Raw genomic sequence first — 12,523 nt, forward strand, 5'->3', positions numbered from 1 at the left:
TGCACATTCCATAAATCTAGTCATATCAAGATTCTCTCCTTGATAATACCAACAGTTACAAAGCAACAAAGAGAAATAAACCTGTAAAAATATTAGAACCTATTTACTGTATTCCTAGCTTCTATGCATTATCTCCAGGGGTGTTTCTTTAGGACTTAGATGTGAAATTAAAGGAAATAGTTAAATGTAACACATACCTGAGAGACTGATCCAGCGTCATTCCTGTAAAATCAAAAAACTTAAGATATTCTTCAGCCACTAGTTTGCTGAACTCGTTGCTACAAAAAAAAAAATCAAGATGACATATTTGGTTATTCAAATAAAAACTAAAGGTAATTTTATTATTTAACAGAGATACCCAAGTACAATAGGAGGTAGTTAAATGCAGTGAGACACCACGTACTTCTTGCCCAGGTGTTTTGCCACGTCGGAACGCCGGAACCGGTCCAACTCGTAGAGGCGCTTGGCCAGTCTTCTGGCGGCTTCCAAGTTACTGCTGGTACCATTGCTGATGTTTTCAGTGTTCTCCTTCTCCAGGAATTCCGTGCTACCCATCTCAACATTGGTCTCCAAAAGGTGGCTTTTTACCCCAGCATTGCTGTTAGTGGAGAGAAAGGCAGGTTTTTTTTAAAAAAAATATTACCTTGTAAAATTTCTCTCTCTCGCTTGCAAAAATGAAATTGGTGGTTTCTGTACTTCTGTATGATCAACTTAGAGGCACATATCTTTCTCAAAAGAAGGTTGGTATTACATTTATATTTAGTCCTATAACCCTAGGATTGCATTCTTGCAAAATCCCATGTTAAGAAATACTCACTGAAGTGCTTGCCCATTTTGACATCCAACACAAACTTAAAGAAGCAGATTCTTTTGATATTATACTACACTCTACTCAAACAAGCAGGATCTTTTGATACAACACTATATTGAGTCCACACATGCTTGCTTTGTTGGATGAATATTCCCTATTCTCTAAAAGAACTTGGTGTAGTTACCTAAACATTTATTTTCAAATCAATGTTACCTTTTGAGTGCTTTCTTTCAGTCATTCAATAGTACTTATTAAGCGCTTACTGTGTGCAGAGCACTGTACAAAGCACTTGGGAGAGACTACTATACAACAGAGTTGATAGACATGATCCCTGACCTCAAGGAGCTTACAATCTAGTGTGGAGATAGGCATTAAAATAAATTGCTGACATGGGAAGGAGGAGAGTATAAGAATCTGCACATAAGTGCTATGGAGCTGAGTGGGAATAGTAGAAAACTAATAAAGGGGTGTGGACCCAAGAGCATAAACAACACGGAAAGGAGGGTGTATAGGGTGAGAAAAAGAGGCTAGTCAGGGAAGGTTTCTTGGAGGAGATGTGATTTTAGTAGGGCTTTGAAGATAGGGAGAGTGTTGGTCTGTCAGATATGAAGGGGGATGGAGTTAAGGGCCATAGGGAGGACATGAGCAAAGAGTCAGCGGCAAGGGAGACAGCAAATATCAAATCCAAAAAAAGGTTTGCAATGTTGCTTAATGGTCAAAAAAGTCGCAACGTTTTCTGAATATGTCTTTTACACTGGGAAGATTTACCATGACCTATTTCCTTATTACTATGCCAGAATCATGCTTGAACATAAAGTTCCTAAAGATATGTTATTGAGCTGGGTCACAGTTAGCATATGGGCTATGAGTGGTGAGTTTTCAAACAATGATCAAGTCTGGCAAAAGAATTGAGGGGAAGAAAACATTAGGCAGTTGCCTAAATTTCCCAGGGTCCATTGAGGCTATCTGGGAGGAGATTCTCTTCACAGCAAGGGATAGAAAGTTACACACAAAACTGGGGCAAAGCAAAGTTTTTATAAGTGATTACTCAGAAGCCAAAACCATTTTTGCTGCCTGCTCTTAACTCTATTGGTGTACAATCCCAGTAGATCATGTCAACCAACTCTGTTGTACTGCACCATTCCAGAACTTAGTACAGTGCTTTGCACACAGTAAGCACTCAAAAAACACCATCAATTAATTGACTGATTGATAGACTGATGCTCCTGTTGCACTTGCACCATGTGGCGAGGCTTTTCCTTTCTCTCTGCTTAACCAATTCCTATGCTAAGATAGGCTAGAGACATAAGGAGTGAGTTAGAGAAGCAGCATGGAAAGAGCATGGGCTGGGGAGTCAGAGGTCATGCGTTCTAATCCTGACTCTGCCACTTATCAGCTGTGTGACTTTCAGCAAGTCACAACTTCTCTGTGCCTCAGTTATCTCATCTGTAAAATCGGGATTAAGACTGTGGGAGAACCTGATTACCTTATATCTACCCCAGCACTTAGAATAGAAGCTTTTAACAAATACCATCATTACTATTATTTGGCAATGTGACTCCACCCCTATCTCAAACAAAAGCCTTAGGTGATCCTGTGCTCTGAAAGTGTAGCCCCCAGCAAATGATAGAAGGCTACTTTATCTTCTGAGGGTGAAGTTTTAATTCCCAGACTGGTGAATCCCCATTTGCTCCTCTGTTTGTATTCTTTCCAACTGTCATATTGATTAAACATTGACTTTGGATACAACTCTTTCAGCCACGTTTAACAAGGCTTTTGCATAGTATACAAACTGGATCTTGGCCTGATTACTTTAACCCCTTTTTCCTTTATTGTGCATTGGGTGCAGAAAGTTTAATTTGTTTAGTCAACTGTGTATATTAGCAAGAGCCAGCCCCAATCTCACAATAAATGTGAGCCTGATAATAACAATAACAACAATAGTGGTATTTATTAAATGCTTACTGTGTGGAGGAGCATGGAGAAGCAGCATGGCCTAGTGGATAGAGCATGGGCCTGGGAGTCAGGAGGACCTGGGTTCTAATCCTGCCTCTGCTACGTGACCTTGGGCAAGTCACTCTACTTCTCTATGCCTCAGTTACCTCATCTGTAAAATGGGCATTAAGACTGTGAGCCCACGTGTGACAGGGACTGTGTCCAACCCGATTTGCTTGTATCCATTCCAGTGCTTAGTAAAGTGCCTGGTACATAGTATGCGCTTAACAAATAACACAGTTGATGTGCTAAACAACCAACGATATTTATTGAGCACTTACTGCATGCAAAGCACCATACTAAGAACTGGGGTAGGTGAGCACTTAGAACAGTGCTTGGCACACAGTAAGCACTCAATAAATACAACTGAATGAATGAATAAATACAACTGAATACTAGATAATCGTGGGACTAACAGTCTAATGAGGAAGAAAAGGCATTCAATTACATTTTATAATGAGGAAACTGAGGAACAGAGAAGTTAAGTGACTAGTCCAAGATCACCCAGTGTTCATGTTCAATTATCACTGTTGGCCTACCAACAAACACACCAACTACTGCCCACAATTCTCGGGTTCTTTACATTTTTTTAAATGGTATTTGTTAAGAACTCACTATGTGTCGCACACTGTTCTAAGCGCTGAGGCAGATACAAGGTAATCAGGTTGGCCACAGTTCCTGTCCCACATGGGGTTTACAGTCTTAATCCCTATTTTAAAGATGAGGTAACAGGCACAGAGAAGTTAAGTGACTTGCCCAAGGTCACAAAGAAGATAAGTGGCAGAGCCAAAATTAAAACCCAGATCTTTCTGACTCCCAGGCTCATACTCTATCCACTGGACCACACTGCTTCTCTACTAGTCCATGCACCTTATACCTTCATCACATACTTTTTCCACAGAAATTTACTTGACAAAATTTGCTGACATACAAACATGAGCTAATAAAATAGAACTTTTTTAGAATAATAAATTCATGAAACAGACCATTCAAATTAAAATAAACATGAATGGTTACAAGTATTAATTGTTCGAACGTAGCTGCAGAGCTAGCTAGTAAGGTATTCACTTAAACACTTGAAAACGTTTGAAGTAAAGTGTGGGTTGGTAAAAGTGACTTGAAAATAGCATATATACTTACCTGTGAACAGAGGAGGGAATAAGTGCATCAGTATTATATTACTAATATACTGATGGAACCATGATATCCCAGGATTAAGTCCCCTTTGCCCAGAAGATGCCGTCACATTTGCATGATATACACATAATAGATTAAAACTGAAGATACTTTGATAAAAAGGATTCTCCTTTTACCTAGACAACCTCTGATAAACCCCAACAAATGTAGTAGTGTGGGGTATATATAATCTCTTATAATTTGTTCCATGTGTAGTCAATTCATTATATCTGTATTTCTATGCTCTTTGCTCTAATTTATTTCAAGTAAAATCTAGTATTTCTAAAAGACAAAGTATATTTACCTTTAGTTAGTAAATACTCTTTCTCCCATTTTTACTCTTTAAAGCCAGAACATCATTATCCCACCTACTCCCTTACCCAGCTACTTTACCCAACTCTTTGATGTCCTCCAGATGAAGCTCCTTGGTATATTAGGCTCAGTCATTCTTCTCTAGAATTATTTGAAGAAAAGCCTCATTGCTGAGTAAAAATGTGTCTCCATTCCTTCCTGGCCTGCAACTGCCCCTTTATCCAAGATTCTTGATTTTATTCAGTACAGTTCCCTGACCAACATGGGGGAGGTTTCCATTTTTCACTTCTGTGATTGAGAAAACTCACCAGCAACAACACAAATTCCAACACTCAGCCATGCCCCAGATAAACACGCCTATATTGCCGTACCCAAGCAAGGCACTTACTGAACTACTGTTCAGTGACTTCTGGGCTTTGCACCCGCTATGAGGTCACATTATTATGACCTCACTTTTTCAACCGATTGTTTATTGTTGGACATTTGGTCATGTTTTCACGGTCACAATGCAAACACAACCTAGAATACAAGGAGTGCTATATATTTAGCACCAACATCACACAACAGCAGCTCACTCTGTGGCGTTCTCAATAAGGCATATTGAATGATCCTTCGCAGCAGGGATCTGCTCCTCAGTTCTTTCTCTGACAAATTCAGCAGTGTTTGTCTCTCAAGCTGAATGCTCTTCATTTTTCAAGATATTTTTCCCCCTTTTTCTTTTGTCTTCCATCCCCACTCACTACTTTTTGTGTACTAATAATGCATAGGTCCCCTTAATCACTAAAACTTCGGGAAAATATTTCCCCACCCCATGGCAATGGGAAAAAATATTTAGGCACAGCATTTCAGTATAAATTAATTAATGTGCAAAGAGATGAAGGTGGGGTCAATTCAAATGGGTTTTGGATCTTCACAGTACACTTCTCACTGAAACACTTTACCGGAACTGTAACTAAATATATACTGTGATGATATCTCTTGCCTGACTTCCTTAGCAGCCTTATTCCACTTTGTTTCCTACAACCTGACCCATTTTTTTTTGTTCCTTGCCCCATGTTCCTTTCCTAATACCTTCCAAGTTTAGGAATAAAATCATTTCATTCATTTACATGTTTCCACTGTTGTGATTGGACTTCTCTCTTCTCCAAACCTTTCCCCCACTGCTATAAAAAATTCGTTTTCTGTAACATCCTAGGTCAGAATCTTAAATCACTTCTTTTTGACTTCCTTTAACCATCTTACTGACTTCCTGTAAACTCATTATGGTCAGGGAACATGTCTGCTTATTCTCTTGTATTGAACTCTACCAAGTGCTTAGAACAGTGCTCTACATATAGGAGGTGCTCAAGAAATACCATTGATTGGTTGATTTCCTATAATGTCCTGTTAATTACGGTGGCCAGAGGCAGCCACATGGAGTTATCTGGGTCTTGTAACTTCACGAGGGCAATAGCGGTAGTAAGGTGGTGATTCCTTATTCACCCTCCAAAGAATTATCTTCATGTGGTGAGTGACTGAGGAGCACCTCCCTCAGGACGCATTGGTTGGGGTGTGGCCTCAGGGCCATTGGAAGTTAAGTTCACTGGAGTTGTAAGGGACGCCTCTGGGAAAAGGGACTTGGAAGAGAACTCAATGCCTCTGGAACAGAGGTCAGCGAGAGAGGGTCCCAGAAAAATGCACTAGGTTCTAGGGCTTGGGGACACCTCAGTATGGATGCACGCCTGGGCCGGAAGGACACATGAAATGTAATGAGATGACATTATCATAATATTAGTGATAAAAATAATAGTACTTGTTAGGCACTTACTTATGCCAGGCACTGCTCTAAGCGTGGGGTAGATACAAGCTAATTGGGTCAGACACAGTCCCTGTCTCACATGGGCTCTCACTCTTAATCCCCATTTTACAGATGAGGTAACTGAGGCCTGGAGAAGTGAAATGACTTGCCCAGGGTCACTCAGCGGACATGTGGTGGAGCTGGGATTGGAACCCAGGTCCTTCTGACTACCAGGGCATGCTCTATCCACTAAGCCACACTGCTTCTCACTGAACAGGAGTCGGCAGCATATCTTTCCCACCCTCAGGAGTGAGAACACCAGTTCCACATGATTTTAAAGCCTTTAACTGTCTTGCTCTGTTTGACTCACCAACTAACTGGACAGAGGTGGTAGACATGAAGGAAACAGGTCGGGGCTGGATGCCAGGAACATGAAGGAAGCAGGAAACTATTTGGCTGGCCAGGGACGCTGCCCACGGCTCTTGGTACCTGGGCTCACAGAAACTCATGGTACATCTGAGAGGCATCATTTACATCCCAATGGCCCTGAAGAACTGAGACTCTACCAAAGAGGGTGTGTGTGTATATGCATGCTCACACATGCATGCTGTGAGGCACAGTGCAAAGACTGTTTTGTATTGGTTGTCAAAAATCATGCCTGGAGTCCTTTTCAATAAGAAAACTGTTCTCACTATGTATCTGTGTTATTTCTTTACTGGGTGCCAACGGCATCATGACCACTTCCGAATTTACTGAAAACAAGAAATAGCTTCTAAGGAAAGTAGCTCCTAGTTCTCCTTCACAAGTATATTATTAATCAATTAATGATATTTATTAAGCTTACTGTGTGCAAAGCACTGTACTGAGCACTTGGGAGAATATAACAGAATTGAGACACTCATTCCCTGACCACAATGAGCTTACAGTCCAGAGGTGAGCATACAGTCTATGCTGTCTTTCAGGTTCAGAATTCATGTTACCAAAGGTCAATCTGGACATTTCTATTGAGTTCCATGAGTGTAATTACTAAGACCACGGCTAGATCAAACACTCCCTTCGACCAGTCTGTATCATCCTATTCCCAGCTCCCAAATAAATGCCCTTCTAACCACTGCCCTGCAGTTTGCAAACTTTATCCCAGTTATTTTCTTTACACAGATACATACCAAAAGACTCATAAAAAACAAGATTTCTTCTGCACCATAAAATCCTGTTGTGTTGGTTCCCCTGCCCAAAAACCAAACCCATAATTGCCACATCCCTGATTGGTGAGGTGTGTCACCCATGTGCGTATATTGCTAGGTAACGCTTACACATATTTTCTTTCATATATTTTAAATAAGACCACTGTGAGCATACGCTAAAGATGCCAAATCCAAACATGACATAGATTTATGTCCTCACTATCATCAAGTGTGATCAGGCAAGGGAATATAAAGAAAATGAAAGGAAACATGTGGATCTGGTTCTCCAAATAATGCAGGGGTTCTGGTCTTGCAGAGTTGAGGAAAACCTTTTAGTAGCACTCATCTCATCAACCAAATCAATGGTATTTATTGACCACTGACTATGGGCAGAGCACTGTACTAAGTGCTTGGGAGAGTACAATACAACAGAATTAGTGCACATGTTCTCTGTCCACAGTGAGCTTACAGTCTGCAAATCTTACAGCATCCCCATGCTGGACGCTTTGTATCTGCACACAATTGTTGCTTCTGACAAGAAGTTATACTTTATCCAGATAGATGAACCCTGCTGAAAGACCTCTGAAAGAGCACTGTACTAAGCGCTTGGGAAATACAAATCAACAACATATAGAGATGGTCCCTACCCAACAATGGGCTCACAGTCTAGAAGGGAGAGACAGACAACAAAACAAAACAAGTAGACAGGTGTCAATACCATCAAAATAAATAGAATTATAGCTATATGCACATCATTAATAAAACAGAGTAATAAATATGTACAAATATACATAAGTGCTGTGGGGAGGGAAAGAGGGTAGGGCAGAGGGAGGGAGGGGGCGATGGGGAGGGGAGGAGGAGGAGAGGAAAAAGGGGGGCTCAGTCTGGGAAGGCCTCCTGGAGGAGGTGAGCTCTCAGTATGGCTTTGAAGGGAGGAAGAGAGCTAGTTTGGCAGATGTGTGGAGGGAGGGCATTCCAGGCCAGAGGGAGGACATGGGCCAGGGGATAATGGTGAGACAGGTGAGAATGAGGCACAGTGAGGAGGTTAGCGGCAGAGGAGTAGATGTGCAGGCTGGGCTGTAGAAAAAGAGAAGGGAGGTGAGGTGGGGTGGGGGGGCAAGGTAATGAAGAGCTTTGAAGCTGAGAGTGAGGAGTTTTTGCTTGATTCAAAGGTTGATAGGCAACCACTGGAGATTCTTGAGGAGGGGTGTGACATGCCCAAAGTGTTTCTATAGAAAGATAATCCAGGTAGCAGAGTATAGACTGAAGCAGGGAGAGACAGGAGGATGGGAGATAAGAAAGGAGGCTGATGCTGTAATCCAGTCGAGATAGGATGAGAGATTGTACCAGGAAGGTAGCGGTTTAGATGGAGAGGAAAGGGCGGATCTGGACAATGTTGTGGAGGTGAGACTGGCAGGTTTTGTTGACGGATTGGATGTGTGGGGTGAATGAGAGAGCAGAGTCAAGGATGACACCAAGGTTGTGGGCTTCTGAGACGGGAAGGATGGTAGTGCCATCCACAGTAATGGGAAAGTCAGGGAGAGGACAGGGTTTGGAAGGGAAGATAAGGAGCTCAGTCTTCGACATGTAGAGTTTTAGATGGCGTGATCTGTTGTACTGTACTTTCCCCAAACACTTAATACATTGTTCTGCATATAGTAAGAACTCAGTAAATACCACTGATGTTATGCGACCCAGAACTCAATCACCTTGCCCTCTCCGACCTCACCTTGCCACTCTCCTACTACAACCCAGCCTACAAACTCACTCCTCTAATGCCAATCTTACTGAGTGCAGAACATTGTACAAAGTGGTTGAAAGAGTATAAAATAACAGAGCGGTAGACACATTCTCTGCCCACAACGAGCCTACAGACATTGATATAAATAAATAACGGATCTGTAACCATAAGAGCTCAATAAATATGACTGATTGATGAACGTGTTAGGCCACACTGGATTCCCTAGCCCTATTAGAAGCTAGACTGAAGCATAGAGCACAGCAACCTCCACCAGGTGGCAACAATGTACTGAGCTGATGAGAGAAATGTCACCAGCCCACAAACATATCTACAGATATACATTAAGTATATCATGCTCACCTATGAGACCGACTCATGGAGTATAAATAAGAATATGCTTATATTTTTTCCCAATGTTTTGAAAACATATGCGATTCTATCCACTACTCTTGAGCAAGGGATGGCCTTCACAATTAACTTGATAGGTCAGTGTGCCACGTTAGCACATTTACTTAATGGAAGAACTGTAGTTGTCAAAAAAAAAAAAAAGAAAAAGACAACAAAATGCTGATGTTCCAAATGTTTCTCTACAGGGTCCTCCCCCTTCCCCGCCCCCGCAGTGTAGTATAGTGCCCTGCACACAGTAACTGTTTAATAAATACCACTGACTGACCAGTGGGTACGATTCATTCAGAAGTCAGTGCTGGCGAGGTGTGAATAACTGCTTGTTTCTGGCCAAGGCAGAGTTAAAAGTCGCCCACTCCTGCTCTTTGCCCAATCAATCAGTGGTACTTATTTAGTGCTTTCTGTGTGCAGAGCACTGTGCTAAGCCCTCAGGAAAGTGCAATACAAGAGAGTTGGCAGGCATTTCCTGCCCAGAACAAGTTTATTATTTATTTGCTCCTCTAGACTGTAAGCTCATTATGGGCTGGGAATGTGCCTGCTAATTCCGTTGTATGCTCCCCAGCTCTTAGTACAGTGTTCAGCACATAGCAAGCACTCAATACAATTGATTGATTGAGTCCCTCAATCAACAAGGAAAGGATCATTGTTGCACATAGTAAGTGCTTAACAAATGCCATTATTATATTATTATTATTATAAGCAGCAATCTTCCAGTTCAAACGCAAACCTGTTGCAGATGGTGAGATTTTGTTCTTCTGTGAATGTGGTCTGAAAGGTCCTCTCTACTGGACTGCGTACTTTTATAGTCACGCATTCCTTATGGAGCATCTTCATTCATTCATTCAACTGTATTTATTGATCACTTACTATGTGCAAAGCACTATGTTAAGCACTTGGGAGAGTACAATATAACAATTAACAAACACATTCTCGGCCCGCTGGGATGTTCAACACCCCTATGCTGTCAGAGACAACTCTGCTAACACACCTGAACCACAGGGGAAAGGGCCCAGCCCACATGATCACATTGCATAATTGTCACCAACCCACAGTGGGGCTGTCAGTAAACAGACTATAACCTCATCATAGGCAGGAAATGTGCCTGTTATCAATCAATCAACGGTATTTACTGAGCACTTACTATGTGCAGAGCACTGTTCTAGTGTTATATAGTTATTGTTATAGTTTATTCTCCCAAGTAGTACACTGCTCTGCACACAGTGAGTGTGCAATAAATGCAATTAAAACAGCCCCAGATAGCCAGCAAGGACAGAACTAGCCTGACCACTGTTCTTGGCCAAGAAAGGTATGTGTCAATGATTTTAGGTCTGTTCCATAGGTCACTTAGCATAATGTCCTTAGGGCACACAAAATTGATCCTTGAAAAAGTATATCAACTGCTCCTCAACACCCTCCATTTCCCTCCCAAGTCCCCTCTGAACACGGGCACCACTTGTGAGCCATAGACGCCGATGATGGTAGCAGAAGCAGAAGGAAGCAACATGGCCTAGTGGATAGAGCATGAGCCTGGGAATTAGAGGATTTGGGTTCTGATCCTGGCTCTGGCTCTTGTCTGCTGTGTGACCCTGGGCAAGTCACTTCACTGGGCCTCAGTTCCCTCATCTGTAAAATGGAGCTTAAGACTGTGAGCCCCATGTGGGACGCGGACAGTGTTCAATCTGGTTAGCTGGTATTTATCCCAGTGCTTAATACAGTTGGCATATAGCAAACATTTAACAAATACAACAAAAAAGTAAAGAGAGAGAGGGCAGGGGTATTAAAATTAAAATATCCTACCTAAAGGTGTCTCATGCCATATCTGTACCAGACGGGACAGATGAGCTGAAAACCAGATGAATAGCCATCCTACCCAGAACCCTAATTAGATGTCAAGAAACTTTCCCTAAATGTATGTTGAGCCATTTACAACCTACATTTTTACAAGAAATATGTGGTTGCACAAGCACCTCATGGCACCACAGTTCTCTCATGCTAGTCTCTTTCTACGTAAAGAGAAATAGTGAATAGAAGCTAACTTTGATCCAATTTTTTTAGACAGATAGCAACTGACCATGTCAGTGATTGGTGGTGAGATAATCTGGAACATATTGTTGGAGTCACAAAGGTTGTAATTTAGAGCACACACACCCTTTGTAAAAATGATCTGTGGGTTTTTGCAGGCCAAGATATCCCACCCCTTCCTGTTTTCCTGACTTCACAACGTAACTAATCTAATCAAAACTATTTCCTTGTTAGGAAAGTACAAAAGGCTAGAGAAAATTAGGAAAGAAATGATCATTCTGTTCTGCTAATTCAAAGGGATATGATCAAAGTCAGTGGCCTTCCTAATGTCTTCTTTCTCCTTCTCCCTCTTCTCCTCCTACATTTACAAGGATTGGGAGTCAGGGTGGGTTGGCGGGGGAGAATCACATCTTTTCTACAGACATTGTGTGAGAGATCCCAAACTTCGGGGCAATTTATCAGAGCGGACTCATAGTCCTAGAGCTCTGGGGAGAACAGCAGTGGGAGAACCGAAGCTGTGGTGGCCTGGTTTGTCTGCCCTCACCATGAGTTTGCTCTCTGGGGTTGTTTGGTGCCCCTTGTGGGATCTAAAGCAGTAGGGACTGTGCCACAGGTGGGGAAAAGATGGTAGTGAGACAAGTCTTGAGGACACTTGCACAGAAGACTGGCTAAACCAAAACCAGGGCTGTCCAAATGCATGGGAGCCTGGGTCAACTGACTTGCCTCAAAATATCTTCACTACCCCTCCTCACAGCCCCCCTTTTAAAAGATGGTATTTGTTGAGCACTTACTATGTGGTAGGCACTGTACTACGCGCTGGGATAGTTACAAGCTAATCAGGTTGGACATAATCCCTGTCCCTCATGGGGCTCACAGACTTAATCCCCATTTCACAGATGAGGGAACTGAGGCAAAGACAAGTGAAGTAACTCGTCTAAGGTCATACAGCAAACAAGTACTTGGAGTCGGAACTAGAACCCAGATCCTACTGACTCCCAGACTCATACTCTATCCACCAGGGCAAGCTGCTTTTCTATGCCCCCCACTTCCTCTGGCCCTGATAAAATTATTCATTCATTCATTCAATCGTATTTATTGAG

General features: G+C 42.1%; 1 protein-coding gene across 2 annotated transcripts in view; it reads right to left on the reverse strand.

Annotated features, from left to right (window-relative positions):
• Positions 1-12,523, reverse strand: part of PSD3 (pleckstrin and Sec7 domain containing 3) — a 417,136-nt gene that overhangs the window by 227,640 nt on the left and 176,973 nt on the right. For both annotated transcript variants that reach the window (XM_038746337.1, XM_038746336.1), the window contains exons 5-6: positions 404-598; positions 198-278 (exon numbers count right to left, since the gene is read on the reverse strand). In XM_038746337.1, the coding sequence (XP_038602265.1) occupies positions 198-278; positions 404-598 (276 nt within the window). The remainder of the gene's footprint in view (positions 1-197; positions 279-403; positions 599-12,523) is intronic.

Source organism: Tachyglossus aculeatus, chromosome 5 (assembly GCF_015852505.1).
Source record: "Tachyglossus aculeatus isolate mTacAcu1 chromosome 5, mTacAcu1.pri, whole genome shotgun sequence".
In the NCBI taxonomy this organism is placed as follows: domain Eukaryota; kingdom Metazoa; phylum Chordata; class Mammalia; order Monotremata; family Tachyglossidae; genus Tachyglossus; species Tachyglossus aculeatus.